We start from the raw sequence: 27,469 nt of genomic DNA, 5'->3' as shown, positions 1-27,469 counted from the left end.
GAAACTGAAATAAGGTTGACAACAGACATACATGCGACAACAATCTGACAAAGGACAACAAAGGAAAGTAAACTAAATAGTGGGGAAATTACAGCAAAGCAAGGAGAACAGGTGAGTGAAATCTCTGCTTAATTGAATAAAAGGAAGGAATTGGAAAGGTGGGTGGAGACATGTTACAATAAGCATGCAGAGAGTGTGATCAAAACACACCATGTGCTAAATGACATGTAAACAATATGGAACGGACAAAAAAACCCAGGTGGTCAGACAAAGGACCTGACACTGCTTTCATCTGTTGGACCACGAAGATCCCAAGACAAACAAAGTTCCAGGACTTAAGTGTACCCATCCTCGTTCAATGGAGACTGTCCACTGACCTAAAAAAAATGAAACAGCAATAACTTCCAAATAGGTCTAAATATTAAAAAAAAGTTGAACAAGTTGACAAACATACATATCAAGTTGATGGTTGATGATTAAAATGTCATACCTTAGTTTCCTTTAAACCAAAACCATATTTGTTTTTCAAGAACTGTGGGAAAATTGCTTGGAAACTCCTTCACCAACTGCAGCATGTCCTAAAACTAATTAAGATACAGTAATTAAAGCTATGAACCTGAATAAACTATATGAACTGCATATTTTATTGCATACAGGTTTATCTTTTTATCTCTAGGCTGTACATTGAAGCTGGCATTTAACAGGACATGCCCACTCCACATTTATTTGCTTGTAAAAGTTGATTAGTTGCCTGCTCCGTTCTTCAGCACTTGAACTTACATCCAATTTGTTTGGATGTTTAAGAATTTGTTTTCTGTAAAATAATGCAGCTATCTTTGGATCCAGATAAGATCAGATATAATTAAATTATATTTTTTAAACAATGCATCAGCAGTACAACAATGCAAAAAGAACACACAATTACATTTTACTATTATCCATGAATGAAAAATCAGCAGTGCTGTTTACTTATTTATTATCCATGAATGAAAACTCAACTGTGTTAAACATTTTACAGCTTGCAAACCTTTTCCCACATTCACTGGCATGGACTTCCAAAATTTCAAACGGCATTTCTTCCTGAAAAATAGGACGGCAAGCCTATAATGCAGATAATCTAACAAACACACAAATTATTTGTTTATATCTCATCTTTTTTTTTTTTATCTTATTCAATTGTATCTCATTGGGTCAAATATACAACAGTAGTAAGAAACTTACCTGTTCATTGCTCTTGACTTTGTTGTTCTTGTTCTGACATTCCATGTCCTGTGCCTTATGCCGAGGCGCATCTTGAGAATCATCCTTATCCTCCACAACAATGTCAGTACAGGACTTAATGTGATTAGTTAGAAGCTGAAGTGGGCAGGATTCATTGCATTTCTTGCGTAGTGCCTTAGGCATGTCATGAAAGGCTTCAGAAGATGGTATCCGCAGTCCAAGTGGAAATGGGAAGATCATTTCACCAGCTGGTGTAATGGAGGCCAGCTAGGTAGGTAAACCTCACTCCTCTGAACCCAAAAAGGTGCTTTAGCAACAGACACTAGAGACTATGGTCTTTAGCCTTCTCCCATGCGGAAGGTCGCCAGTTTGATGTCAGCTCGAAGCGGGTTGGGTGATGTAGGAGAGGCGGGGGTTACATTTGGGAGTGAGGTTTAGGGGGGTGAGTTTAATGGAGGCCAGCTAGTAAAGTGCTGTGTAGTTAACCTCACTCCTCTGAACCCGAAAAGGTGCTCTAGTAACAGACGCTAGGGCCATGGTCTTTAGCCTCCTTGGTAAAGCAACTTGGTTGGGTGATGCAGGAATGGCAGGGGTTACACGAGGAACATTGAATGAAAAGGTTTTGGAAAGTGACATATAGGCTCTGCATTTTCACAGAATGTCTGGTGCATTTATTGCATATTTCCCTGCCCACTGAATTGATTGACAGTCGCGTATTAACATGTCTCCAAAGGAACTCGTATAATCATATCTACAAGACAGGATGTACACAAAACAACTGAGATTAAAAGAACTGTTTAGCTTTCTGTGATCATCTGCACCTCAATAATGAGTTTTACTAGTCTAAAACATTTTTAAAACAGTGCATGTTTATAATAAAGACAGTAAAATCACTACGTTATTTCATTTCCACAGCTTCATGTCAGTACAAAAGAAGACGCTTCAATCTCAGTTTGTGTACTAAAATCAGGATTATTTATACATTAACATAATGGATGTCGATATAGAAGTGTATATTAATGTGTTTCCTGTTACATGTGGCATGCAAAAAGTGTAAAGATAAATGTGTGTGTGTTAGATTTAGTTTTACATGGACTTTTGAACTGATTACGCACTACACGGACATTTCCACTTATGAGGACTGACCCAATGACTGTGAAAAATATGGAGGCACAAACTGTCGCAAAACACTGCTAAAATTGGGGCCTGAGCATGCGCAGAAGGGACTACCTGATGGAGCCAGAGGCGAAGCCGCAAAATTAAGCTTCCACCAAACTCTTGTACGTCAAATCAACCACACTCCTCGAACTTCTCATTCGACCGCCCATATCTGAACTATAACAAAGGCTCTCTAATATAAATATAGGCACTTACATTTAAAAACACGCAATAATACACAATTTAAAACTGTGATGTAAGCTGTTTTTAATTATATGTTGGACTGCAAAATAAATGATCTTTCATAAACTCTAGCTTGAGTTAGACTCCGCTATGCGCACAAAAAATATTTCTCTTATAACGGGTTGTTGATATTCATTATCTTCACAGGGGTAGAAATATCACTTGTAAAATATGAACAATAACTTATAAATAACACATACATATTAGAAACGTTTTTATGTTTAATTACCAATCAACAGGACTTAAAATATACACATTAGGGACAGCTATTTACCATGCGGGAAACATTGTGTGCTTAAAGGGTCACGAAACACCAAAACACATTTTTTGAGCTGTTGACAGTCGTGTATGTGTCCCACACTGCTTAAAACACTATTAGGACATATATATCTCACTAAAAAGTGAAAATTGGTAGTTTTTGCGTTATTTCGAGCAAATTCTAGGTTTAAGGAACGGAGAATATGGAGGAAACAACTAAAAAAACCTGGGTGGGCAGTGAACCAGTTATGAACCAGATGAGCTCTGATTTCTAAATTGCAATTCTGTGTGACAGTTGTTTACCTATGTGATGAGCTAGTATGCAAAGTAGGGCAACTGATTTTACAATTTTGACATACAAGTTCCTTGTGAAACACAAAAGATTTTCTGCATGAAAATTATGCCAAATACAGAGAATTAATTGTGTGTAGTGCTTTAAAAAAAAAAGTGTTTTAAACCTGCAATTTGGGTGTGAAGCAGGAATTGTGCTTGTAGTTTAACAGGATTGGTTCAGGGGGTTGGTGCATCAGTTACATGTTGTAGTCAATGTGTATGAAGTACAAGTAATTGTGTAAACAACAACAAAAAAACCTGTAACGTCTATGTATATGTTCGCAGCTCTCAAGTACACCACATGAGGGCACTCTTGCAATATGAAACAAGTAACAGCTGCAACAAAATATAAATCATATCACTGTTACACATATAAGAGATAAATGATATAGAAATCCTAATTTTAAACTTTTGGAGGAATCACACAACCTACAGCTAATAGTTTCAGGCGCTTAATTTAATCCTTTATAGCTGCTATTTAGACCAAATGGTCCATATAGCATAATTAAAAAATAACAAATCCATTCGAATAAATAGACAGCCTAGTTCAATTTCCTTTTTGAAAGCGTGATAAACAATGAAAAGTCGGATATAGGTTTGTTGTGATTATGAGCTACAGTAATGTGCATGCATCTTTAACATTCCATTTTGGTCGCCATAACAGGAAACGCAAAACTCGCAATTTCTGACTTTATAACTCAATATTGTGACTTTTATAACCCAGAATTCTGACTTTATAATTTTTTTAAAATTATATATATATATATATATATATATATATATATATATATATATATATATATATATATATATATATATATATATATATATATATATTTTTTTTTTTTTTTTTTTTTTTTTAATTCAGTGGCGGGAACGGTCTTCCGGGACACATTACCTTTCTGAAAATACATTTCATAAATACACTGCAATGAAAATATACTTATACTACTTTGAATTTGTCCATGACAGGGTTGACAGAATTTGAGGATTGTTTACTGTTTTTCTGTTTGCAGATTATTTGCAAAAAGTGCAGGAGCTTGACCAACATTCATTTCCTACAGCCTATGGTCATGATAAAAGTAATGTGGTTAAATAAAAAAAAAATGAAACTTTTTTTGATGTCTCAAAGGCACTTTTATAGTGAAAATTAACTGTAGATCTAAAATACGGGAAATGAGTGGAATCAGTTTCAGTATGTTTTTGCCCTAACGTTAATTATAAATGGAACCACTTTTTATTTAAATTAATTTAAAATTAGTAATACATATTAATAAAATAATTACATGTCACGTAGACTACTCGTTGTTGAAATGTCGAATCACAGAGCACAAAAGCATACGTTTTATTTATTTATTTTTTTTGTCTGAGTTCTGGGGTTTGTAGTTTCTAGATGCCTTTCGTCAAGAAGTTGTATGCGGAAGCACGTCAGTGCGCCGACGCGGGAAACACACGTCTTGGTTCATGTAAGTCCTGTAAGCTTGAGTTCAAGGGAAACTTGCTTCATTGTTTTTTGTGAGTTAACGTTACTCTAAGAAAATGTAAAGGTGTTTTGCATCCGCGTTAATATATGTATTGATTTGCTTGCTCAACTGCACTTTATAAAATGAGTGTGTTACGAATATAAGTATACCCCTTTTCATACTGATTGTACAGTCTAACGTTAATCACTTATGTCAGTGATCATATAATATCTGTATAGAGGTAAAGTTGGTTTTATATTCAGATATTCTCCTTAATAATATGATTTGAGAAAAGTATTCTGTCCAAATTCTAAATAGGGAAATCATATTAGCATCAATGATTATCAAAGTAACTTTACAACCATGTTTACAGTCCGTTAGATAGTGCTAATGTTGTTTTAAAGTCATACTTGCATGCTAATTCTGACCGAATATTAAAATTAGGGTGGTAAAAACAATATAGAGACAGTTAACTTACATGAACGAATGTGAAAATATAAAACCAACTTTACCCCAATTATAATTGTGTTATTCTGGTTATTAAATCGTGAATTGTGGTTAATATTTCATTTTAGCTCGAAGTTAAATCACTGGTCCAAAATGTCAAAGATTGAGAAGATGAGTATTCTGGGAGTGAGGAGTTTTGGAGTGGAGGATAAAGATAAACAAGTGATCTCCTTCTTCAGCCCTCTCACGGTGCTTGTGGGACCTAATGGAGCTGGCAAAACGGTGTGTATATTGCAAATAATATATAGGGAAATCATATTTGCAAATATATATATATATATATATATATATATATATATGATAATATCTCTGTTAAACAGAAATTGGGGAAGAAAATAAACAGGGGGGCTAATAATTCTAACTTCAACTATAATGTATATATAGTTTCTGTTTAACGGAGAGAAGATTTTTTAACACATTTCCAAACATAATATTTTTAATTACTCATTTCTAATAACTGATTTATTTTACTGTATTTATTTTTATTGTCATTTTGCCATGACGACAGTAAATAACATTGTACTAAATATTTTTCAAGGTACTAGTATTCAGCTTAAAGTGACATTTAAAGACTAAACTAGGTTAATTATCTTTGCCATGATAACAGGAAATAATATTTTACTAGATATTTTTTAAGACACTTCTATACAGCTTAAAGTGACATTTAAAGGCTTAACTAGGTTAATTAGGCAGGTTAGGGTAATTAGGCAAGTTATTGTATAACGATGGTTTATTCTGTAGACTATCGGAAAAAAAATAGCCTAAAGGGGCTGATAATTTTGTCCTTAAAATGGTGATTAAAAAATTAAAAACTGCTTTTATTTTAGACGAAATAGAACAAATAAGACTTTCTCCAGAAGAAAAAATATTATCAGACTTACTGTGAAAATTTCCTTGCTCTGTTAAACATCATTTGGGAAATATTTAAAAAAGAAGAAAAAACTTCAAAGGGGAGCTAATAATTCTGACTTCAACTGTATATATTGCTAAATAGCTGATAAATACATATTTAAAATTATTAATAGTAACATTTGTGGTAAATTTGAATAAAAACACAGAAACTTAAAAACATTACAGAATTGTAAAGTATTTATATTTATATTAATAGTAATTATTATTATTGATTTTGGCACATAATGCACTTTCATGTTCATTTGGCTCTTGGTAAGCTTTCACTTTATTCCTTCATTTTCTTTTCGGCTTAGTCCCTTTATAAATCTGGGGTCACCACAGCGGGATGAACCGCCAACTTATCCAACATATGTTTTACACAGCAGATGCCCTTCCACCTGCAACCCAACACTGAGAAACACCCATACACTTTTATTCACACTCACATACACTACGGACAAATTTAGCTTACCCAATACACCTATACAGCATGTCTTTGGACTTGTGGGGAAAACCGGAGCACTTGAAGGAAACCCACACGAATGCGGGGAGAACATGCAAACTCCACACAGAAACGCCAACTGACCCAGCCGAGGCTCGAACCAGCGACCTTCTTGCTATAAGGCGACAGCACTAAACACTCCGCCTGTATTCACTTTAAGCCCTGGGCCCGGTTTTTCAAAAGTAATCTACTACGATTTTGGATAAGGGATTGGATCAAATCTTGAAAATGGGTTTTTCAAAGGAAAAAACGGATTACATAATCAGATTAGATCACGTAATCCAATCTTGGTTTTGATCCGGATCAAACCTTTAGTTTGGGTTTTTCAGACCTTTTTTGTAGGATTTGGATCACTTTGATCCAAAAAACCTGGAATAAACTGATCCCATCAGAAGGGTGGATTTAGCGTGGATTTCATGCCCAAAATGTAATTAAAACTTAAAAAAATTATTAAATAAAACTATATTTGGATCATGCAGTATCTTATGAGATATACTATTTATTCATAAGGTTTTAATTTTATTTGTTCATCTGTCAGGCTATAGTGATTATAGACTTTAATGTATTTAGCCTTTCAGTATAGGCCTACAGCAAAATAGAAAGAGTTTGGCCTCATAAAATAATCCCCCAAACAGCTGTCAAAATTTACCAAAAACTATATATATATATATATATTTCATCACAATGGAAAATATTTTTGTGTTTAGAATATTTATTAGTGATGCATGCAATGATTATAGCATAACAAAAAAAAAATGCAAATAATGGCAATGCCTGATTTTTTAAATCACTTTTAACAATTACAAAAAGAGACTGGGCAGAAGTTCAGCTTCATCTCAGAAAGGAACAACTGTCTCTGACCAAACTGCAGCAAACCAAGACCACACTTGAGATTTCCCTCCTAAAGAATACGCTCAGACAAGCTGCTCTCTCCACATCAGATGAGGAAGTCTGACATTATTGTGGAGGTTTCAACATTTGTCTTATTTTTATTCAATACATCTATATTTGAAACTTATTATGAATATCCTCAATGTACAGTGTTGTAGATCTCAGATGAGCGGACTGCTGGAAGAGTATGGGGTCGGGGTTTTCTTGCTTTTATTATTTATTATTATAATTTATCATTTATAAAATATTCTTAGTTTTCATTTCAAATAAAAATAAAGTTATATTTACCCCACACTGGCTATTCTTCTTGTTGCTCTTTACATAGGCCTATCTATCCATCTACATTGTGATTGAGCACTGGTAATCCAGATTTAGTGATCCTGAAAAGTTCCTATCTGGATCAGATTGATCCAATCCAATGTTGCTTTGAAAAACTGGCTCAAAAAGTAAGCTGGATTACGTGATCACGGATTGCAAAAACAGGATTACTAAATCTGGATCAATTTTATCCGGATTAAACCTTTTGAAAAACCGGGCCCTGGTTATTTGTCTTCACAAGCTAGAGATATGTCAAGGTGTTTACCTTCAAGATGTGAAGCAGCATTACGATACACTCATGGAATCTTATGCATTATTTAATTCAACATTGTATTTTATCGCTGCTAAAATGTAAAAGCAACAAATAGTCAATTAAAAAATTGCTAAAAGTGTAGCACATTAAAACTAATTCTTTGTATTTTTGCAGACCATCATTGAGTGTCTCAAGTACATCACATCAGGAGACTTTCCACCAGGAAGTAAAGGAAACACTTTTGTCCATGATCCCAAAGTAAGTCATTGACAGAAATGACTCATTGTATACAATTTCTGAGTTCTGAACATGTACTTTTCATGTCTCTGCAAACATTGGATTATACTGTGCATTATAAGAGCTGGTCTAAATATAAATATTTTATTCAATATATTGCTAGATGTATTGAACAGGGCAAATAATAGTTGACTCCCCCCAAAAATGTAAATTTTGTTCTCCGGATTTAGTATGTATTGATGACAATACATACCATGAATATGATTACAGAAATTAAATAAACGTGTTACTATGGACCTTTCTTCTTACACAGTGTCAACAGTAATGTTGGTTTGTTATAGGATGCTCATGAGACTGATGTACGGGCACAGATCAGACTCCAGTTTAGAGATGTGAATGGAGATGCTGTGGCTGTGCAAAGATCTATGCAGTGCACACAGAAAGGCAAGAAAACAGAATTCAAAACGCTTGAGGGCGTCATTACGAGAATAAAGTAAGTTACATTGCTCTCACACACTACCATACCATTGTTTGGGGTTTATAAGGCTTTTATTTTGTTAGAAAGATGTTTAATGTTATCAAGGATGCATTCCTTTAATAAAAAAAACAGCACAGCAAGAATAGAAAGAAGAATAGAAGGTTCATATAATTATATAGCACATGTATGTCTTTTTGTATATGCTTCCCTCAAAAAAAGAATACATTATGGTTCCTGTTGGAAAGACTATGTTTGACATGAATTTATCTTGACCTCTCTTGACATCAGGCATGGTGAGAAAGTAAGCCTGAGCTCTAAATGTGCTGAGATAGACCGTGAGATGATCTCTTCCCTGGGCGTCTCCAGAGCTGTTCTCAACCATGTCATCTTTTGCCACCAAGAAGAGTCCAACTGGCCTCTCAGTGAAGGGAAAGCCCTCAAGCAGAAGTTTGATGAGATTTTCTCAGCCACAAGGTATTTTTAACTCATTTCTTACAGAAGCTACTGCCCCATGCATGAAGCAATAATAAATAATCAGTCAAGAGTAGAGATTTTTTTCTATTGTTTAGTGATGCACCAGATGGATGTTTTAGCCGATGTCAATAACCGAGAACTCTTCAGACTTGGAGGCAGATAGCTGATATATATATATAGGCCGATTTTATATATATATATATATATATATATATATATATATATATATATATATATATATATATATATATATATATGTGTTATATATATATATATATATATATATATATATATATATATATATATATATATATATATATATATATATATATATATATATATATAATTTTTAGAATTAATTTTTATTTCTATTTTTATTGTCGTTACTTTAGAAAAAATACATAATGTAGGCCTAGAAGAAACATTTTTATTCATCAAATCAAAACATGAAATTTTTTTATGCTTTAAAGAAAGATTTCAAATGGTGTATTTAGCTATTTTACATGTCTTTAGCCTGGTGACATTCTGTATTTTGAGTTTTGTAAATAACTTCACCAATAAATGAGTTTCTTATGATATTTATTAATAGCTAATTATAAGCTCGGCTATTTTGTTGAAAAAGTTCATTTGCTAATTACTTTATTAGAATTAAAACCTAGAATTATTTGTGTTACATCACTGTTTATGCCTTTAAAATGATGTTCGTAATAATATTTATGACAAGCCTAACTTAAATTTAAAAACTACATGTTAAAACCTACCGCGTGAAATGTATTGTTAATAGGTTGCTTTGCCCTGTATTAGGAATTTATTCACTTCAATTAAGCTGCCATCACAGATGAATGCTTGAAAATGTTTACATATGCTTTGGTTAAAGGTACATTAAGGTGCTGGAGACCTTGCGGACGCTGAGGCAGAAGCAGACCAACACTGTTAAATCCTGCCAGATGGAGCTCAAGTACCTGAAACAGAACAAAGATAAAGCCCAAGAGATTCGAGAGCTGCTTTCCACCAAAGAAACTCAGCTAGCTTCCTCCAAAGAGAGTGTCAATCGCATCGAGGGTCAGATTGACCCTCTGGAGGTAAAATCTAATTGGAATTTATGAAATCAGTCTTTATGTTGTTCTAGAAGATTAAGCATGAGGGGAATTTACTGTGGAATTTTAGAGTTGAGGCTTTCCTTTTTATTCATTGATTTAAATACATACATACATTTTCTTGTCGGCTTAGTCCCTTTATTTATCTGGGGTCGCCACAGCGGAATGAACCGCCAACTTATCCAGCAAGTTTTTACGCAGCGGATGCCCTTCCAGCCGCAACCCATCTCTGGGAAATGATTTATATATTAGATATTTAAATGTTCAGAGTAAACAAATGTTTTAACCAAATGAAATTGCAAAAGCATTATAATGTACAATAGTTAAAACTTAATGTCTTATTAGTTAATGTTTGTTAATGATTTAAAATCAACAGTGAGAAAAGGCCAGGGGTCTGATTTATAGTATTTGGGGAACACTTTATTTTTGATGGTCCGTTTGAGTATTAGTAGTAACTTACATTAACCCTAACCCCAGGCTAACAGTCTACTTACAATCTAATGAGAATTAGTTGGCATGTACAGTACTTGCAAAACCAGTTAAACTCCATGGACCCGGTACCGGGCTAGCATTGCACCAGACCCCCTTGCGATGTTTCGTTTGAAAGTGTAGAATCTATATTTTATGCACATATGCATCACTTTGGTTTTTTATACTATTGTACAAAAGTTATTTACACTTAAATACACAGTTTTTTGAATACCCGAGCTAGGTATTTTACATTGGTTCATTTTCATATTTTTCATATGACACATGTACAAGTTACAGCTCAAATGAAAGCTCTTGCTGGTGCTCATACAGTTCTAACATTCTTTTTACTGAATTATATTCACATATCAAACAGTTGTTGAATGAATCGCGGTGTTTCAATGGCGCAGAAGTGAAAACAATACATGCATGATCACTATGCGGCCCTAGATAGCACAGACCGCTGTCATCTCTTACCTTTTGCTGTGTGCTTCAGGGCCATTCTCCTCTGCTTTTTTAAGGTGATGTGCATAAGTAATCCTTTAAATGCCTGACGTGGTCCAAACTCTGGATCTCCAAATTTCTGGATCTTTTACCCAATTAAGTCTATAATCGGTGCAAGAAGCCTCATATTATAGGACAATTAAAACAATAGATAAACCGCAATCAAATTTACCCATAAACCTATTCTCATCAAATACACCTTCTACATCATTTCAGAGACGACTAAATGACATAGAAAGCAGCCTCGGCAAAGTGATGAAATTGGACAACGACATCAAAGCTCTGGACAGTAGGAAGAAACAGATGGAGGATGATAACCGGGAGCTAGAGGAAAAGATGGAACAGGTAACTGAACTGATTACTTTCAGTATTATTCATAGTTGCTAGATCATATGTAAGCATAGAAGAATTACCCCAAGGAAACCTGTATAGGATATTAAGTAATGCTGTTATTGGTATATTTACTAATGCCTTTTTTTTTGTTTGGATTTGATGATGGAACATGTGGCTTGTTTTTTTATTGTAATTTACTTTGTGTTAAGATAAAATAAGGGGTCCATCAACTGTTTTCATATTATAACTCTATAAATCCTCAAGTTTCAAATGAACGTCTGCTGTTCAAAATAAACTGTTAGTTCTTCCTTATAGTTGAAGCATTCAGGCTGCCTTTACACTGCAGATCTTGATGGTCAAATCTGATTTTGTGACTGTATCCAATTTTTTTGCTGACCTGCTTACATCATCTTTTAAAAGTGGCTCGTATCCGATCGTCTGCATTTACACAGCACATGGCAAAGGCGCAATGACCTGGAAAAAAAGAGCCGCGCTGACTGACAGCTGATAATAAAGAGTGCTCTTTTCTCTATTTCTTTATGTAATCTGTTCGCAGCTTTTGACAAGCTGTTTTACTATAGTTTATCACAGAAAGGTTCTCATCTTCTTTTAATAGATAGGCTTTTTTTTAAACCTTTAGGCATCTTAATGTAATGTCCATGGCGTGATTTATGCACATGATGAATGCACTAGTTTTATATATATATATTGGTTACGTGGCGGACATTGCGCTCTCTCGCTAACATGCGTTAAATGCTACGTTAACATGCTTAAATACCTGCCGTGTTTTCTCTAGGATTTTTTCCAGCTGTGGCGGCAGGCCTTTTTTACACAGATCTACCAACTACCTGTGGCGTTAATCACAAATGTCATGAGCGCAGTTTTACAAGTCGAGATCGCATTTATGTAATATAGCCTTGGAGCATGAGAATCTCTTTGCTTGCATGCCGATTTCCTCTGCCCATGCACAAAAATTCTAGCATGCCCACTCAAATGCAGATCTTCTTGTGTGCTCTCAAATAAACGCTGCTGAAGTGCTAGGAATATTAATGAATGTCTCTAATAGACCTACAGAGCGACATTAATGCGTCCTGAAGTAAAGTGAAACGGCTATACGTCATGTTTGCTGGCCTCACGCATCACGCACCTGTCAGTCAGTCAGGCAGCACGTAATCTTAAAGGGTTAAACGAATAAGGCACAGCACTACTACGATTACAGAAAAATTTGCGCTGTTATAATTTACTTACCTTTTAATATGTTTTGGTGCGATTATCACTCGCTATTAAATAAAACACGACTGAATGTTTGAATGAGAAGTTGTAATGTAGCCGTGGGGGTATCAATTTTGCCGTGGCGCCCCGCCATGGAAGAATGAATGTAGCGGAAACCATGACCTGTGCTATATGACAATATCAAAGCTGTTTAAGTCCTCGTGTATGAGATTCAAGGTTTGCGGCTCTGCTGAAGTCTGTTCTAAAATGAAAGTGTCAGACTTGTTGTCATTTGCTACGTTTTTTTTTTACGCGCAACTCGTATTAACAGGTGAAAATCCGATCTACCTGCTTACACTGCAGACACGAAAACACAGATCTGATTCATATCGGATAAATTTCCACATATAAACAAGGCCTGAATCTGATTTGAGTAAATCTGAATCCATGTGATTTGTTCCTGCTTACACGTACATGAGCAAAATCCGATTTGTGCCACATGGGAGAAAAAAAAATCGGAATTGAGTCATTTGAACTGTGCAGTATAAATACGGCCTTAGTCATGTCTTAATTTGATTCACAACTTTTCCCTTTGCTTGATGATATATTGTTATTATAGAGGTTCTAAATAGTCTACAGCAGGGGTCACCAATCTCGGTTCTGGTGGGCCGGTGTCCCTGCAGGGTTTAGCTCCAACTTGCTTCAACACACCTGCCTGGATGTTTCAAGTATACCTAGTAAGACCTTGATTAGCTTGTTCAGGTGTGTTTAATTAGGGTAGGAGCTAAAATTTGTAGGACATTTCCAGGAACAAGTTTGGTGACCACTGGTCTAAATTGTTTGGTGAACTTTCACTCATCCGAGTCCATTTTTGCTATTTTAGGAATGGTGAAAATGGTCTGTGAGTCCAGCACATGGTTTGAAAGGGTTGTTCTTGTTTTCTTGATGAGTTATGGGTGTGTTTTGGGAATAACATGCATTAAACCTGACAGAGTCTGATTGCTGAAAGCTTCACTAGCAAGAAAAGGGTTAAAGACCGTCTTTGCATGATTAAAGACCATCTATAAAATGAGCCTCTGAATGAGCAATGACTACACAAGTTTTGAACTCGCATGCTCTTCAAATAACAAATAAAAACCCTGCACTATTGACATTATACCCGCTTTTTGCTGGTCAATGGAGCTTTCTATTTTAGTTGACGCAAAACAGCAATGTGCGAACAATGCGTCTTAACACGCTTCCTCTTCAGACCAGCACTGCCTTGGGCGCACAAACAAGTGCAAATGCATTTGCTATTTAAATAGTGTCCGCCAAAATGTGTAAATGATACCTGCACTAGGCTAAAACTAGCAAATAACACATGGTGCCACTGCCAAATGTACGATAGGGCCTTTATGAAGTTTTCTGCACAACAATGAAAAGTAAACTGTTTCATTGCTTAACACTGTTCATAAAAATTTCACCTACTGTAAGAGGACAAAAACAGAAAGACCCAATACAACGCCTTGTGTCACATCACTTGTTAATAGGCTAGCTCTGACTCTGTTTTGCTATTTGTAGGTGTTTCAGGGCTCAGATGATCAGCTACAGGACATGTATCAGAATCACCAGCGCACCGTGAAAGAGAAGGAAAAAAGACTTGTAGAGTGCCAACGTGAGCTTGAAAGGGCTGGTCGAGAATGCCAGAGGATGAACCGCATCAAGTCTGAGCTGCTAGTGGAGCAAGGTAATCAAACTTCCTTGGCTGTTCATATTCCATTGGCTTTATTTCTACAGCACATTTAATTATAAGTTGAATTGCCCAAAGTGGTTATCATAAGACGTAGAAATGTACAATATTCAATTGACATGGACAACCAAGTAAATTACACGAGAAGTATTTCTTAGAATACGTCAAATTCTAAACTGGACAAATGTGACTTCAACTGTTTAATAAACAGTAAAGACAAATTTTCCATATCTATAACGCTTTTGGGGTGAAGGTTGTTATAAACACATTCGTTTGGCTACTGACAAACCATAGATATATACACTAGATATCGCATAGGGACCCTGAGCATGCGTTAATAGAGCCGCCACATTGGTACAGTGCTCCCAGGACAAATGTCATTCAACCGCATTAGTCAAGACAGTGTTATTACGTGAAGACGCTGGACTTTAGCGCTGTGGATGGGTGTAGTAACGAGCAAACAAAGAAAACAAAGCACAAAGGTAGAACATTTCATAGGTAATATTAAGTTTTTTTCTGTTTTTGTATGGTCTGAACTTTTGTGCTAATCAGGTAACGTTATTGATGATAACAGTCACTTACTGCATTCACCATAAGGCAAAGCAGCTCCAACTCGCACTAAACACTCGGCTTATGCTAGTTTTGTTGAATAAAATCAGCAAACAATGCAAAAGAATTATGACAACGAGATGCTGCGCTGCCAGAAACTTGTATTATTGTCGGCTAGTGAACGAGTCGTTCATAACGGAGATTCATTCACAAACGAATCGCTCCCTCTGTCAGTATGAGAAGTGAAAGCAGGAGAGGAGCTGTGTTTCAGGACATGATTAGATCAAATTTAACAGGGAGGGTGAATAGTACATTTCTGTACACACAAACACAAGCTTTTTGTCAGGAATGCCCGTGCGGTCACTGATCCATCAATGTAGAAAAGTGATGTAAAATTATCATTTTCGTAATTAGAGAAAAAAAATTACATACTAACATCCAGGAAAACTCCCGATCATAGATATATGTGTATATCTCTGGCTTTGGATGGCCACAGTCCTCCACTGTACTTTGGTCCCGCATTAATTTCAAAGGAGCGCTACCCTGTAGCAAGATGGCGGCACTATTGACGCATTCTGTCTAATAGACAACAATAGGCCAGGCGACATCTAATGTATATATAGCTATGCTGACAAACCTTTGCTGCATAAAATTTTGTTAACTTTTTTCTTTCTTTGAGCAATTATGGTAACATTTTAATAACTTGTATATAAATATATATAAATGCTTTTTGATTTTACCTGGAATGTTAAAATAGTTTACAGATTTTGAAAGCATTAAGCAGGTTAATAGAAGTCAGCAAAACTATAAGAAATTCTTGTGTACTTGTCCAGGAGTAAATAGCACAAACGATATATATGGCAACCTGCTGACCATTTCAAACCTCATGCTCATCAGCTTATTGTATTTTTATTTCTCATTTATTTAAGATGAACGTATTCTTTCTTAGAGCCGTTCTTCAATTTTTTTTCTGTTTGTTTAAAGGTCGTCTGCAGTTGGAGGCAGATAGACACACACAGAACATTAAAAAGAGAGACACCCAGGTAAAGACTTTGGCGTCTTTCCTGGAGTTGGAGGGCTATGATCGAACGCCACTTAGTGAGCGACAACTCCAAAGCTTTTACAGACAAATCAAAGAAAGACTGGACCAGGACTCGGAAGCCCTCAACCAAACTATGGTAGATAATTGCATGACACTACATTTACCACCTTGTTTACACACACACACACACACACATTTGTTTTTGTGAAAAGTGGGTACATTACATAGGTTTCCATTCATTTTATACGGTCCAAACCGTATATTGTATTGCCCTCACCCCACCCTACCCCTAAACCCCACCATCACAGGAGACTGTGCAGCTTTACTCTCTGATTAAACTCATCCTGTGTGATTTATAAGCTTTTAGAGAAATGAGGACGTCACCAATGTCCTCATATTTCACCTCCTTTTTGTAATACCTGTGTCATACCCATGTCATTATACAGATTTGTGCCCTGATGTATCACAAAAACACGTACACACACACACACACACATACAGATACATATTTATATATAGGGGTGTAACGGTTCACAAAAATCACGGTTCGGTTCTATACGACACATTGGTAGTGTCATTTGCAAGATGTTTATTGCTGTCGATGCTGAGAGACGGTGTCTTGTAACTAGCAATAGCATTGTGTATCGTTACACCCTTAATATATATATATATATATATATATATATATATATATATATATATATATATATATATATATATATATATATATATATATATACATATACATATATATATATATATATATATATATATATATATATATACATACATATATACATATATATACACACTCACGCACACACATCACATATATATATATATACTATTTTCAGTAATGTAAGTTTTGCTGTTTTATAATAATTTCTTTGTGTTTCAGCATGACATGCAGCAGAAAGAGACCCAGAAACAGCACAACATTGATGATCTCCGGGATAAAAAGACAGGTCTAGAGAGAACCATTGAGCTAAAGAAAGACCTACAGGCCAAAAAGCAACAAGAACTGAAGAATATCAAGTCTGACCTTCAAAAACTGGAGGGCTCCTCCAACAGACTGCAAGAGCTGGACACTGAGCTTCAGAAAGCGGTTAGATCCTGCACCATTACCATATTTTAGATGCACTGAATAGAATAGTATAGTATAATATATTACCCATGAGTCATGGAATTTCTGGAATATAATGTAAATTTAAAAAAGGTCTATTCCAGACATTAAATGTGGATACTTTTTTTGGCTGAATCATGGAGAATCAGGGAATTTTATTTTTGTGTCACCTGAAGTTTTAGTTTCTAGTTATCAAAATGTAATTTTTCTATACCTTATTTTTAATTTTGTTGTTTCTCACCAGTTGTTATGTTTAAGCTATCTTTAAGCTTTATTTTATTCCTTTTAATGCCATCAATGGCAATATAACTTTACATTTAATACAACAATATTACATATTACTAATACAGTTTTAGGATTATATACATTGGAGCTTTGGCTTCAAAATAACCACTGCGAAAACTGTGTGTTAAAAAGTAGATGACAGAAAATGTAAATGGCTGATTCCAGCGTTATGGATGTGACATTTGCAGTAAAAATTCAAAACATAAATTCGCAGAGACAGTATATGTTAACATTATATTGAATCATCTGTTTATATTTTCCAAAACAACTAACCACAGAGTTATGGGATCAAAAAAATTCAATCTGTGAACATTTCTATACTTTAAATGAGGAAAATAAACGAGCGTTATGGATGTGACAAAAAAGTGAGTTTACAGTATACAACATATTTCGTAGAAATTCTGTGAATTAAACTGCACAACCCAAAATAAATAATGCTCAACAAACGAATAAGAGTTGGCTCTTTATAGAACAAAACTGATTGATTTTATTTTATTTTGACATTTTTGAGGGAAAAGCTTTGTTATGGATGTGACACTTTTTCGTTATGGATGTGACGGATGTGAAATTGCCATTTGTTTGACTTTGGTAAATCAAATATAATAGTTTGAAAACATTAACAGAGACATTTTTAAGTATTTTTAAAGTACTGTAAAACACTTGCCTGCGCAAAAAATGTAGAAATGGTTTCGCTATTTTGGTGAAAACATTTTTCCTTTCATGGCAAGGTTGACATTTTCATGGAATTGCTCAAATGTAAATCTATTATTGAGCTGTCAAATGCGTTATGTTTCGCTATGCTATGTTGCCTTTTGTTATGTGTTTTTAACATTGATATTTATGTGTCCTGTAGGAGCGTGAGCTTGATAATGCTGTGCAGGCCTGTACAGTGGACAGTCTGAAGGTCGAGGTAACTGAACTACTGAAGGAAAAGGCTCAACTGGATCAGGCACAGCGCAAACTGGACCAAGAGATGGAAATGCTCAACACACACACCACGGCACGTGCACAGATGGACATGATGAAGAAAACCAAGGTGAGCTCTCACAACGTCACTCTTATGCCAGTCCATGTTCAGACTGAAGCTTTCGTACATATAAACAAACTCTTTGGACAATATTACAGAGGGGATTGAAAGTTTGGGCATCCCAGGTAAAAATTTGTATTAATGTGCATAAAGAAGCCAAGGAAAGATGGAATAATCTCCAAACGGCATCAAATTACAGATTAGACGTTCTTTTAATGTCAAAAAAAGTTAGATATTTTTCCATCATTTACTCTTTAAAAATAACAGAAAACAAAAAATGGTGTCTGCAAAAGTTTGGGCACCCTGCAGAGTTTATAGCATGCACCGCCTCCTTTAGAAAGTTTTTTTTTGTACTGCCCCCTTTGGCAAGCATCACAGCTTGTTTTTGTAACCAGCCAAGAGTCTTTCAATTCTTGTTTGGGGTATCTTTGCCCATTCTACCTTACAAAAGTTTTCCAGTTCTTTAAAATTTCTGTCAAGCGCTGCTTTTTTATTTAAATTTTTTTCAAAAGCATTTTTATTGAACATATTAGATATGAAACATACATTACAAATAGCTTTTCACTTTTTCTTTTTTTTTACACAACAAACAAACAAAACCTGTCGCACACATACATTTAGGTTCTAGAAAAAAATCTAAATAATATTAAGATAAAATACAAATAAATAGTAATATTAAGTAAAACATATGTTACTCTCATATACTGTATAAGGGAAAAAAGGAAGAAAAACAATAAATAAAATAGAAAAAAAAAAAAAGAAAAGGTTCTACTATTCTAAAATGACTGAGGGGTCCATCTTTTTTATGTGATCTAAAACAGGTTGCCAGATGAGAAAAAAACATATCAGTACGGCCTCCCAGAGTGCATCATATTTTTTCTAAAGTCAGGTGGTGTAGAAGTTCCATAAGTCATTGCTTAAAGGTTGGAGGAAGTTTTTCCTTCCATTTCAGCGATATTAATCTTCTAGCTAAAAGCGTAGCAAATGCAATAACATTTATCTTGCATTTGTTAAAACATAAGGACTGTGGTGTAATTCCAAAACTTGAAATTATGGCCTCACGTTCTATATAGGTATTTAATGCGTCTGAAAAAGATATAAACATCTAGGTAATATATTCATTTTTAAGCACTGATTTTTTAAGGTCTATTTATAGATTTTTAAGTATGTTGAGGTTAGGATATTGTGAAGGCCATGGCAAAACCTTCAGTTTACGCCTCTTGATGTAATACACAGTGGATTTTGCGGTGTTTTTAGGATCATTATCCAATTGTAGAAGCCATCCTCTCTTTAACTTTAGATTTTCACAGATGCCATCAGGTTACCATCCAAATTTTGCTGGAATTTTATTGAATCCTTTTTTCCTTCTACTCGTGAAATGTTCCCTGTGCCGCTGGCTGCAATACACCAATCCACCCCCATGTTTAATAGTTGGAAAGAGTTTTTTTTTTTATTGAATTTTGTGCCCTTTCTTCTCCAAACGTACATTTGCTCATTTTGAAAAGTCAAAAAGTTCTGAACTAATTTATGAACCCTTATGAACTACTATAAAACTGTGGCATACATCATGTGCATTAATCACACCATGGACATTACATTAGGATGCCTGCCTACCGGTTTAAAAAAAGCCCAGATTAAAAGAAGATGGCAAAATGAGAACTTTTCTGTCTTAAAATATAGTATAGAATTTTGATAAATTAAACCCCGTGAACACAGTAAATACAGGAATGGAGAAAAGAGCACTCATTTATAATGAGCTGTCAGTCAGCGCCCGCTCTACTTTTCAGGTCATTGCGTCTTTGCCATGTGCTGTGTAGATACAGACGGTTGGACAGTAATCACTTTTAAAAGATGATGTAAGCAGGTCAGCAAAAAAAAATGGATACAGTCACAAAATTGGAATTGACAATCAAGATCTGCAGTGTAAATGCAGCCTAAGATATCTAATCGTGTCTCTTAAGCAGTTTTCCAAAGTGACTGTCTTATTTTAAATTCCAGATGGACAAAGAGGAGCAGGTGAGGAAGATCAAGTCGAGACATAATGAAGAGCTGGTGTCTCTGCTGGGACACTTTCCAAACAAGAAAGAGCTGGAGGACTGGATCTACTCCAAATCCAGAGAGATCAAATCCACTAGAGAGCAGATCACCAAAATGAAGTCTGTGGCACATTTTAGCAATTTGTTTTTCAACAAACATTTGTATATGGACCCTTTTCACAAGATGTTTATGCAGCATATTATTTAACAGTCATCAGCATCTTAAATCCTTAAAAGTTTTTTTTAATATGTTCATTTCAAAAAATTTATGTACAGTGCATCTGGAAAGTATTCATAGCGCTTCACTTTTTCCACATTTTTTGTTACAGTCTTATTCCTAAATTGATTAAATTAATTGATTTCCTCAAAATTCTACACACAATATAATAATATAATGACTATGTGAAATTGTCTAAATTGAGCTCAGGTACATTCTGTTTCCACTGATCATTCTTGAGATGTTTCAGCAGCTTCATTGGAGTTCACCTGTGGTAAATTCAGTGGATTGGACATGATTTGAAAAGGCATACACCTGTCTATATAAGGTCTCAAGGTTAACAGTGCATGTCAAAGCACAAACCAAGCAAGAAGACAAAGGAATTGTCTGTGGAGCTCAGAGACAGGATTGTCTCGAGGCACAAGGCTGGGGAAGGTTACAGAAAAATTTCAGCTGCTCAAAGTTCCAATGAGCACAGTGGCCTCCATCATCTGTAAGTGGAAGATGTTCGGAACCACCAGGACTTTTCCTAGAGCTGGCTGGCCATCTAAGCTGAGTGATCGGAGGAGAAGGGCCTTAGGAATGTGATCAATAACACAATGGTCACTCTGTCTGAGCTCCAGTGTTCTTCTGTGGAGAGAGGAGAACCTTACAGAAGGACAACCATCTGTGTAGCAATCCACCAATCAGGCCTGTATGGTAGAGTGGCCAGAAGGAAGCCACTCCCCGTCTGGGGTTTGCCAAAAGGCATCTGAAGGACTCTCAGACTATAGGACACAAAATTCTGTGGTCTGATGAGACTAAAATTGAACTCTTTGGAGTGAATGCAAGGCGTTACATTTGGAGAAAACCAGGCACTGCTCATCACCAGGCTAATACCATCCCTACAGTGAAGCATGGTGGTGGCAGCATCATCCTGTGGAGATGTTTTCCAGCAATAGGAACTAGAAGACTAGTCAGGATAGAGGGAAAGATGAATGCAGCAATGTACAGAGACATCCTGAAAACCTGCTTCAGAGTGCTCTTGACCTCAGACTGGGGATGACGGTTCATCTTCCAGCAGGACAATGACCTAAAGCACACCACTAAAATATCAATGGAGTGGCTTTGCAACAACTCGGTGAATGTCCTTGAGTGGCCCAGCCAGAGCCCAGACCTAACATCTCTGGAGAGATCTGAAAATGGCTATACACCGTCGCTTCCCATCCAACCTGATAGGGCTTGTGGCATCATAGTCAAAAAGACTGAGGCTGTAATTGCTGCCACAGGTGCATCCTTTGTATCGAGCAAAGGCTGTGAATACTGATGTACATGTGATTTTTCAGGTTTTTTATTTTTAATAAATTTGCAACAATTTCAAAAAATCTTTTTTCACATTTACATTATGGGCTATTGTGTGTGGAATTTTGAGGAAATAAATCAATGAATTTAATTCATTTTGGAATAAGGCTGTAACATAAAACAATGTGGAAAAAGTGAAGCGCTATGAATACTTTAAAGAGGCACTTTTCATTTACAAATACATGTAATCTTTGCATTAAATGACAAAAAATGAATTACCGTTTATGCAAGGTGTTTCTAATGCAGCGTCTATGGACGGGACAGTTAATTTGACATTGTGTTCTCTTCTGGCTGCAGTTATCATCTCACACAATTTGTTTTCTATTGAGATGATTCTATTCTATTCAGGTAACCAATAATCAAAATGTGTACATGATCAGTGACACACACATGCACCGGCATTGATGTAATAGAAAATACTGACATTTGTGCAGACGCCCACGTGATATTCATAATAATCATTTTCACTGCATATTCAGTTTCGGTTACCAGATCCTGAGCAAAAGGTCATCTTCAGGCCACAGGAGTGCGTGGTGCAGTATTCAGATATCGATGGTTTTAATGCAGCAGAAATAAACTGTCCTAGAAATGTCCTGCTTAAATAGATATTACTCCGTGTAACAAAACCACTCAGGCAGTAAAATAAGTTTATGCATGTAAATTACCCTCTGGTAATGTAGTTTTTTAAAGGTTGTTTTTCCAAGTAAATGGTTCTCCATTCACCACTAAAACTAGGGAGTGTTGAATTGAAATAAGGAAGCTTGTTTTATTTATCAGCATTTTACATAGAGAAAATTCACTTTAATAGAGGTGTTGCTTATTGTTATTTTTTACTTCCATTTTGTTTTAAGGCTAAAATGGTAGAACTTGTACATTTATTTAAAAATAGAAGAAAAATCTTGAAACACTTTTTTTATTGCTCGTACAAATGTAGTAAAACCATCGACTGCATATTTCTCTACAATTGTAATATATTTTTATCACAATTTCACACAGTTTTCATTTTGAGGGTTTTCTTTTTTTGTTTGTTTGTTTGTTTCTGTAATAATTGTAATTTTTCTCACTTATAACCACAAACACCGAAATCAAAAGACCCTAAAACTAGGTCATCGTAGAATAAATGTATAGATTTTTGGTTTGTCTTGGATTTGTCATTCATAAACTGCTTCTGCGATCATTATCCACACGAAAAGGTTTGAAATTAACAATTTGTTTTGTTTTTGTAGTAAAGAGCTTGCATCTGGAGAACAGAAGAAGAGTCATTACACTGCAGAAATCAAACGAAAAGAAGAGCAGCTGGCCAAATATGAAGAGAGACTTTTTAATGTTTGTGGAAGCCAGGATTTCCAGTCAGACTTAAGCAAACTGGAGGATGAGTTGGAAAAGTGCTCCAAACAGAGAGGTATGGAAAGCTTCTCACAAAGCATGTTACCCTGTGAGGAGTAATATTTTAAATTCAATACGAAACTTAACAGGCAGCCAGTGTAAGGAGGATAAAATTGGGGTGATATGATCATATTTTCTAGACCTGGTAAGAACTCTGGCTGCTGCATTTTGTACTAATTGAAGTTTGTTAATAGAGGACTATTACTATTGGAATGTGAAGAGACTTTCAACCAGCAACAAAAAATGTTTCTGAAGCAATCACGTACTGCACCTATAAGGTGCTCGATTTAAAATTCAAAGTGATTTTAAAAGTCCTTTATCTTACTATATGGGAGTGAAATTTGGGCACCGGTATTAAAATTAGTAAATTGGAATAAAAGTTTAATTGAACAAACACAATTAGAATTTGCTAAAAACATATTACATATCCACAGAAACACGTCTAACATTGCCTGCAGGGCTGAACTGGGTTTATACCCGCTAAACTTGGAGATTCAGAAACGAGCTGTTCAGTTCTGGCTGCACCTGCATCAGTCGGACCCCCAGTCTGTTCAATATAAAGCCCTTCTGGCTAATGAAAAACCTACAGTGTCTCATCCTCTAAACACACTGGTATCTGAACTACTGAAAAAAACACAATCCGAACCCGTCCCCAAACAAAACCTTCACAAACAAATTGACAAAACATTAAAATATAACTATGATGAAAAATTAAAAACTGAATTCAACCTCCAGGCTAAACTTAAATGTTATTCGGCCCTAAATAGAACCACACAGTTGGCAATTTATTTATCATTAAAACAATTACAAGAAAAGCACATTCTTTCTAAATATCACCTCTGTGATCATGACTTAGAAATAGAAAAAGGCAGACATAAAAAATCCTGGACTCCTAAGGAAAAGAAATTATGTAAACAGTGTGACACAAACAAAATAGAGGATGAAACACACTTCCTTCTGTTTTGCCCCAAATACACCACGACTAGAGAAATATTTTTCCCCCAATTTGAAACATTGATCAATTCATTTTTTAATTTAAATGACTCAGAAAAACTTTACCATGTACTCGGAGAGGACGAATTGACATTTAGACTAGCTGCAAAATATGTATACACCCTACACACCATAAGAAATGGTTAATGTAAATTTGTTTATCTTATTTAAATAATTTAAACTTTTTACTACTATTATTATTATATTTATTAAATGTATTGTTTTTTGTGTGTGTGTGTGTCATTATATCTTATCAGTATTACTATTCATTTTTCAATGGTTTTAATATATTTCATATTTGAAGTGCTTTGGCAATACTGTACTTAATGTCAACTTGAACTTGAACTTGAACCACACCCCTCATTTTGTGTGTTCCCTTGAAAGGGTAGGGGTGTCCCAATTCTCTTTAGCTTGAAGGTGTAGAAGTAAGAGGTAGGGAAAGATAGTCCTTCGAACTGATATTTTTCAGGACCACACTCGTAGACGTAAGAAAATTTCCCAGAATACACCAGCCACAACGGCACCATAGCTGTACCCGCAAGATAGAGGGGTCCACAAATTAGTTTTTTTTTGTCAATATTCAGAAATTTTACAACAAACAAGCACATGTTTTAATATACTTAAAACCGTATTCGTGTTTTACCGTCATGCTTAAAAAAAAAAACGCTAAAATAAAAACCGATAAATTTCGCTTTCTATAATCTATCATTTTAACTCCTGTACAGCAGTCCCAAAACATTCTGACACTCGATGACACTTGAATCCCCTGTCAGAAACGTCTAGTGGCTGGGAATGAGCTTTTTACAGTGTCTGCTATAATGTAAATGTTAGTTTGTGTGTTTACATGGATGAATATGGCCACTGTGTAAATGCACAGTACAGTTACGATCTTATTGCCACAGTAGATCGTTATGATAATATAATATATGCCTTCAGAGATTTTCTGAAGATAAATACCAACAAATAAAGCAACTGGAATGACTACAGCAGTCACGATCGTCTGATCTCATATGAAGCAAGAGAACGCGATGACGTAGGATGAATGGGGATTTGGCATTAATGTTGGATTTTCTTCCATGTGATTGTTTTGTTCTTTTTCTCTGGCCTGGCTATTCTTTGTCCAGCCATGTTGGCAGGTGCCACAGCTGTGTACAGTCAGTTCATCAGTCAGCTGACGGAGGAAGGTGACCCATGCTGCCCCGTATGTCAGCGCGTGTTCCCATCAGAGGCGGAGCTCCAGGACGTCATTAATGACATGCAGTCCAAACTGCGGCTTGTCCCAGACAAGCTGAAGAATACGGAGCATGACTTGAAGAGGAAGGAGCGCAGACGTGATGAAATGATGACACTGAAGCCCATCAGGCAATGATCCATTTATTATTCTTTCATTGTTTAATCTATTTGTCAATTGGTTACTCCTTTAAACACGACATCGGATGCCCATTTTACACAGGCTTATTTGATTTTTTTTGGGTCTTTAATGTTCCTGACTTACTTTAATTGGATTTATTAATGGTAGTGGAAATCAACCCTGTTTTAGGGTATCGAAACACCTCAGTCCACATTGAGCTATTTTGTTTCATATTTCTTTACATTTAGTCATTTAGCAGACGCTTTTATCTAAATCGACTTACAAATGAGGACAAGGAAGCAATTTACACAACTATAAGAGCAACAATGAATAAGTGCTGTAGGCAAGTTTCAGGTGTGTAAAGTGTAAGAAGCAAAGCATTAGTAATGTAAGTACTGTTAGCGGTGGAGCCAGAGAGGCAATTGCAGATTAGGAAGTGAAGTGGAGACTAAATAGTTGAGTTTTTAGTTGTTTCTTGAAGACAGCGAGTGACTCTGCCGTTCTGATACAGTTAGGGAGTTCATTCCACCAACTGGGCAGATTGAATGCGAGAGTTCGGGAAAGTGATTTTGTCCCACTTTGGGATAGAACCACGAGGCGACGTTCATTCACAGAACGCAAGTTTCTGGAGGGCACATAGATCTGCAGAAGTGAGAGCAGATAAGAAGGAGCAAAGCCAGAGGTCGCTTTGTAAGCAAACATCAGAGCTTTGAATTTGATGCGAGCAGCAACTGGCAGCCAGTGCAAACGGATGAGCAGCAGAGTGACATGTTCTTTTTTAGGTTCATTAAAGACCACTCATGCTGCTGCGTTCTGAAGCAGAGGTTTGATAGAGTTAGCTGGAAGCCCGGCTAGTAGAGAGTTGCAATAGTCCAGTCTGGAGAGAATAAGAGCTTAAACAAGGAGTTAAACTGCATGTTTAGATAGGAAGGGTCGAACCTTTCTGATGTTATAGAGTGCAAATCTGCAAGATCGAGCAGTTCTAGAAATGTGGTCAGAGAAGTTTAGTTGGTCATCAATCGTTACTCCAAGGCTTTTCACCATTTTGGATGCAGAAATGGTTGCCCCAGCCATCTGGATTGAAAAGTTATGGTGTAGAGTCGGGTTGGCAGAATCTTCAAGCATTTCCGTTTTTGCAAGGTTAAGCTGAAGATGATGATCTTTCATCCAGTGTGAAATGTCTGACAGGCAGGCTGAGATGCGAGCAGGAACCGAGGGATCATCTTAAACACTCGTGTGCAGTTGCATGTTTTTATCCACTTTGGGGTGACTTTGAGGCTCAGATTGGCCACAACTTTCTCTGTTTCAGCAAATGGAATGATTTTTTAATGAATTAATGTTTTGAAAAGTTTTAAAGCAGCAAGAGGGGTAGTCGTGTTAATTACTAGTTTCACGTCGCACTAAACTTAACTAGACTCTCGACGGAAAGAAAGAAAGGGATTGGAGATGGGAATGTCTGAGCTGTGCTGTTTTATCAGGTCGACCCCTGCTCCTCTGGGGTTCTCCTGGATTCCTCTGGATTCTAGTCTGGGCAGTGGCCTTAGGCACA

The 27,469-nt window shown here is 35.9% G+C and overlaps 1 protein-coding gene across 2 annotated transcripts in view; it reads left to right on the top strand.

Moving 5' to 3' along the window:
- The first annotated feature begins 4,643 nt into the window (after positions 1-4,643).
- rad50 (RAD50 homolog, double strand break repair protein) overlaps positions 4,644-27,469 on the top strand; it is a 49,821-nt gene continuing 26,995 nt past the window's right edge. The window contains exons 1-14 of one of the 2 annotated variants that reach the window (XM_691767.10): positions 4,644-4,679; positions 5,252-5,405; positions 8,213-8,296; positions 8,617-8,768; positions 9,042-9,227; positions 10,105-10,309; positions 11,513-11,641; positions 14,402-14,567; positions 16,104-16,297; positions 17,060-17,266; positions 18,423-18,605; positions 20,595-20,752; positions 23,417-23,592; positions 25,694-25,931. In XM_691767.10, coding sequence (XP_696859.4) covers positions 5,277-5,405; positions 8,213-8,296; positions 8,617-8,768; positions 9,042-9,227; positions 10,105-10,309; positions 11,513-11,641; positions 14,402-14,567; positions 16,104-16,297; positions 17,060-17,266; positions 18,423-18,605; positions 20,595-20,752; positions 23,417-23,592; positions 25,694-25,931 — 2,207 coding nt within the window. In that variant the 5' untranslated portion in view covers positions 4,644-4,679; positions 5,252-5,276. Of the gene's footprint in view, positions 4,729-5,251; positions 5,406-8,212; positions 8,297-8,616; positions 8,769-9,041; positions 9,228-10,104; positions 10,310-11,512; positions 11,642-14,401; positions 14,568-16,103; positions 16,298-17,059; positions 17,267-18,422; positions 18,606-20,594; positions 20,753-23,416; positions 23,593-25,693; positions 25,932-27,469 lie in introns of both variants that reach the window. The other variant, XM_005167938.6, reaches the window with a different exon arrangement.

This window comes from Danio rerio, chromosome 21 (assembly GCF_049306965.1).
Source record: "Danio rerio strain Tuebingen ecotype United States chromosome 21, GRCz12tu, whole genome shotgun sequence".
Classification (NCBI taxonomy): Eukaryota; Metazoa; Chordata; class Actinopteri; order Cypriniformes; family Danionidae; genus Danio; species Danio rerio.
The sequence above is the reverse complement of the archived record's forward strand: the minus strand, read 5'-3'. Positions and strand labels throughout refer to the sequence as shown.